This window comes from Verticillium dahliae, genomic scaffold (assembly GCF_000150675.1).
Source record: "Verticillium dahliae VdLs.17 supercont1.25 genomic scaffold, whole genome shotgun sequence".
NCBI lineage: Eukaryota > Fungi > Ascomycota > Sordariomycetes > Glomerellales > Plectosphaerellaceae > Verticillium > Verticillium dahliae.
In genome coordinates, this window is record NW_009276932.1 from 16,820 (window position 1) to 22,307 (window position 5,488).

Below are 5,488 nucleotides of genomic sequence, written 5' to 3' on the forward strand. Positions count from 1 at the left end.
GTCCCGCCTCTCGCGCTCGGCAATTTCAGCCTCCCGCTCCGCCAGCCTGTCCCTCTCCCGCTTGAAGCGCCCCAGCTCGGGCAGCCGCCACCGCGGCCTCTCAGCCGGAGGAACCACCGCGTCCTCCGTGTCGACGTCCGAAGTCCCGACTCGCCCCCGGCGCCCGGCCCCCTCGGCGTCCTCCCAGTGCTGCCTCCCCGCCCTGCGCGCCGCGAGGTCCTTCTGGATCTGCTCCTCGACCATGGCGTCCCTCTCGGCGTCGCGCCGCGCCCGCTCGGCCGCCTGCCGCCGCTCCTCCTCCTCCTCGGCCGCCGGCGCCGTCGTCGCCGAAGGGCCACCGCGCTGGTTCTTCGGGATGAATTTCGGCCGCAGCATCAGCCGCCGCGGCGCCGCCTCCTCTTCCTCCTCGCTGCTGCTGCTCTCGTCTTCCTCGCTGACTTCGTCTTCGTCCTCGTCTTCCTCGGTCACGAACCCCTCTTCCGCTGCGGCCTGCGCCGCCCTGTCGGCGGCGACGCGCGCCGCTTCCTTGGCCTGCGCTTCGCGGCGCCGCTGGTCGAGGTTCAGGCTGCCCAGGGCCGAAGAGGAGATGATCTTGCCGGCGGAGGGGGCCTTGGGGGGTGGCGGGATGGCGGCGGCGGCGGCGGCAGCGGCGTCATCGTCGTGGCCGGCGCCCTTGTCGTCGGCGTCCGAGTCGGATTCGGAGGATGAGTCTGGCTGGTGGGCTTTGCCGGGCCGGTAGCGGGCTGGCTTGATGGGGTTCGCAGTCATGCGTTTTGGAGGCATATTGGGCGGGATGGGGGTTCGGGGTGGTGGGGGGTGGCAGGGTGAAGGCGTGCACGAGGTGGAAATGTTTTCGAGGTTGAGCTTGGGGATTGATGTTTGGAGGTTCTGGCGCATCCCTGTTGAGGCCTTGGAGCTTGGTAGGTTTTGTGGGGACGCACCGTGAGGGGCTGACGGGCGCTGAAGGGCGCTGAAGAGGCTGAAGGGCGCTGAAGAGGCTGAAGGGCGCTGAAGAGGCTGAAGAGAAGGCCTCAAGTGAACATAACCATGGCAAACATCGAACCTGGGGCAATAAACAGACGGTCAACGGCTCCTCAGAGGCCTCACATCATGCAAGCCAAGAAGAATGCGTGAAATCATCTATTCGTAATGAAAAACGCCTGGACCCATGTCAAGTCCCCGTAACTAAAATCAGAGGTATCATAGAATCTCTTCGTCAAGTTCGTCACTCGCCGGCGCAGCAGCAGCAGCAGCAGCAGTCTCCTTCCCTGCCACAACCGGCGCAGCATCCATCTCCTCGTCCGTCTCGGCCTCCTTGTCCCCCTTGTCCTCGCCAGCCGCCGCAGCGTCCCTGACATGCTCGTCCTCGTCGGCCGAGTCGTTCTCGGCCGCCATCAGCGCGCGCCTGACCTCGTCAAGCGACTTCTTGTTGACGTCCTCCCAGTTCTTGGCCCGGCCCTGGATGACCTTGGAGTGGCCCCTGCTCTTCTCCTTCTTGTTGGCGGTGCGGTCCATGATGGCCTCGGCGCGGTCGGCGCCCTTTTCGGCACGACGGCGGGCCTTGGTGCTGAGCACGGCCTTGCGGCCGGCCTTGCTCCTCTTGGTGATGCCGGCGCCGTGCTGGGCCTGCAGGACCGAGGGGCGCGCATCGACAGACTCGGCGGGCGCCTTGACGTTCTTGAGCGACTTGTCCGTGTCAATGTCCACGTCCGTCTCGCGGCGCGCGGCGCGGGAGTGCTTGGAGGGGGCTGCCGTCTCGTCAGTGCTGTGGTCTGTGTGCCGTGTTCTGCTGGGGAGGGGCCTCGAAGGACACGGCGGGCAGAGGAGGGCAGAGGAGGGCAGGGGAGGGCAGAGGCCTGGACGGCATCGGGCAACATACCTTTCGCCTTCTTTGAGATGCCGGGTTTCGCCATTGTGATTTCTTCTGCGGCTGGTCCCTGGATCTCGCCGTGGTGCAGGAGAGGAGCGCGGCACGGCGAAGAGCGCCAGCGCCAGCTGCATCGCACATTCTCTTTCTGCGGCGACAAAAGCGTGGGGTTCAAGAAAATTCCTTATCTTATCTGCGATGCACCACAAGTGTGGGAGTACGGGATTGAAAATGCAATGCAATGGGGGTATGCATCAGGCGGGGGCATACAGCATTGAAGGTTCACTAGATATCCATTTTGATTTCTCTTTTTAACTAATATAATAACCGACTTAAACCCCTATTACTTATGCGATTTTCTGCTAGCTTCCTATTTCTAGTGACTATAGCAGGGCTCTCGATTAGTTCCGTCCTAATTACTTACTTAGTTATTACTATTTATACTTATATCTTTAACGATTATAGTACTATCTTATTAAAGAGGCACTATAATGCGTACGATAATACTACTACTACTACTAGATAACCGAGAATTAATAACTATATCCTTATCTCTATATAATTAATATATCTCTAAAGATATATATCTATTATCGCTATTCGACCCGAGCCGATATATAAGACTACTAGAATCCTATCGATAGGATTTCATTATAGGCTTTATACTAATATCCCTATCTATAGCCCTATTAAGTAATCCTAGTAGTATAAGCCTAAGTTATTAATTATATATATATCTATATAATTACCTTAGAGCGATATTTATAATATTATAATAATTATAGATAACTACTAGGGTAATCTTACTAGACGGATCTAGTATAGGTTTAGAAGTAGGATTATTAGGATAATCGGGCCGATTATCGATGAAGCTTTCCTATTATAATTAGGGATTATAGATATTAACTTCCTTAATAATAGGCTAGTTTACTCTTACTTAGTCCGCTAGCTCTTAGGCATTAATAAGACTTTCTAGGGAATCTCCTACTCCTAATCTATCTATCTATCCTATATTAATACGTCTATTATCTCCTAGTATATTTAATTCTATTAATAGAGGTCTAGAGTTATCTCGTTTATAAGACTACGGTCTAGGTAATAACGGCATTACTTCTATAGAGGCCTTATTACTATAAACCTATTCCCTAGTATTATTACCTTAGCTCCCTAGAATACCTCCTATTACCTATTAAAATTCACCTTTTAGCTATTAAGGTTTAAGTCCCTCTTATTAAGGTTTAAGTCCCTCCTATTAAGGTTTAAGTCCTAATTAGTTTTAATAATAGACTATATTATTAATAGCCCCTAGACCTCTAGCTATAATAGGACTACTTACTTTTATTAATTATAGTACTTTTAATAATAAATAGTCTATAGCTAGATAGATTAATCGTCTAAGATATAAGTTTAATTATATTAGATAGTTACCCCTGGACCCTCGATAATACTTTATAGTAATAGACCGATTATATAATAGAATTACGGCTATATTCTTAGACTCTTACGTAGCTATAAGGAATACTTTAGACTATCCTAACCTAGGACCTATAGAAGCTCTTCTCGTAGAAACCTTATTAAAGGAGCGATTCCCTATTATCGTCGCTAATATAGTCGATAATAAGCCTATAACCTTAGAGTAATACCCTAAAGAAGCCCTTAATAGATACTACCTTAGGGCCTAGGGCCTACCCTAAGATATACTAGATGTCGAGACTCTAGAGACCTAGGAGCTATACCTTCTATCTATCTTAGAACGTAATTACCTATCCCTAGGAGTACGTTAATTTTATATTAAAGGTTATAGGACCTCGAGCTCTATTAGGGAATCTATTTAAGGAAGGTCTATTATATAGGGAGAAAGGGCTAAGGAGACGCTTATACCCCTTATCCGATTAGCTTATATAGATTATTAAAGATCGAAACTTATTATTAAGGCCTAAGCGAGTAGATTAAGATTAGCCTTATCGAATAAATAGTACGAGCTTAGTAAGGTAAGAGTATAGAGAGAGCTTTAGCTAAGTTCTACGGCCTCTTATTACTAGATAACTAGTAAGATAGTAATACTATATTATTAATAACTACTATATTTACTAGAATTACTTACCCTATCCCTTAATAGATCTAGATATTATAGAAATAAGCTCCTATATAATATTAGCTAATTAACCTTACTTAACCCTAGGGCTTTACTTAGAGGCTAGCCCTTCTTATTCCTATATAAGTAATACTTAATTTAGCGAATAGATATTAAAATACTAAATATATTACCTAGGTATACTAAATCCCGCTAGGCCTATATTATAAGCCTTAATAGATAAGCTAATAAGGATTATTTACCTCTAAGCCTCTAATATAGCTATTATATTAATAATACCCCTAAGCTTAAGTACTTTAATAATAGTAATAGAATATAGGAAGTTAGGATAGCTATTAGTTACTATTATAATTAATTAACCCCTTTATTAATAGAGTATAGTTATTAACTAGAGCTAATAGCTATATAAGGGTAATATACTATACTTATAGTATTAAGGGATATACCCCGTTTATTAATAAATATAACCCTATAGCTATATAACTCTAATAATAAGAAGTAGATATCCTATACTAGAAAGGTATCGAAGCCTAGAATACTATATCTAATATAGCTTTTATAAATATAAGCCTAGCTATAGATAATATTACTATATAGCTAATAAAGGTAAGTACTATTATAGAGGTTAAGTCTTCTAGATCCGGAGATAATAACTTAGCCTAACCCTAGGATAATAATATTACTCTATCGGATATAGGTACTATAGTTAATTCCTATTCGTATAATATTAAGTTTAATAATAAGATTACTTACGCTAAGCTAGAAGTAATTAAAGACGTCTTAGATTCTACCTTAATATAGGTATTCTTAATTATTACTAGACTATTAATTAAAAAGAAACGGAAAGCCTATTCGCTAATTATTTCTAAGGAAGTAAGACTAGAATTCGGTATACCTAGGTTATAGGTACTATTACCTAATTAACTATTCTATCGAGGGGTATTACTAGAAGACCTAGCTAACGTAGTAGCTATACGCCCTAGGGCAACCGCCTAGAATAGAGGACTAACGACTTATATTAGCCGTAAAGCTAGGAAGCCTAGATAGGATAGGTTAGCCCCTATTATTAATTAAGATAATACCGTCCCCTTTAATTACTTAGCCTTTTTTAAGAGGTTTATTATTTAAGTAAACCTTATAGAGATTATATAAATTTCCCCGAATACGATTAAATATCTCTATAAATATATTACCTAGAAAGGAGCTATATCTAAGATATATATTATATTAGGTTTACTAGAAGCTAAGGGATTACCCCCCGGATTCTAGAGGCTAATAGGTCTAGATATAATACCTAGGTTATATATAGCTACTAGACCCTATTAAGTAGACTATATAGTTATAGCTAAGGTTAGAGGTAAGATAATTAGATTCCTTATATTACTTAATTTAATATAGGCCGATTAAGGCTCTAAGGTTAATATAATCTCCTTAGCTATTATTAACTTCTACTAGATCCCTAAATATAGTCTCTTATTAATAGGACTTAGAGGGCTATATATTACTATATTAGATAGGAATATAAC

The 5,488-nt window shown here is 44.0% G+C and overlaps 2 protein-coding genes across 2 annotated transcripts in view; both read right to left on the bottom strand.

Moving 5' to 3' along the window:
• The window catches only part of VDAG_09233 (uncharacterized protein), a gene marked incomplete at both ends in the record, with an annotated part of 1,482 nt that extends 699 nt beyond the window's left edge, over positions 1-783 (bottom strand). Inside the window, one exon of the mRNA XM_009655535.1 lies at positions 115-783. Coding sequence (XP_009653830.1) covers positions 115-783 — 669 coding nt within the window. The remainder of the gene's footprint in view (positions 1-114) is intronic.
• Positions 784-1,200: 417 nt separating this feature from the next.
• VDAG_09234 (uncharacterized protein) lies at positions 1,201-1,913 on the bottom strand (the record flags this gene model as incomplete). Its single annotated transcript, XM_009655536.1, has 2 exons — positions 1,201-1,748; positions 1,880-1,913. The coding sequence occupies 2 exons, from the start codon at positions 1,911-1,913 to the stop codon at positions 1,201-1,203; spliced, it is 582 nt and encodes a 193-aa protein (XP_009653831.1).
• Between the last annotated feature and the right edge of the window lie 3,575 nt (positions 1,914-5,488).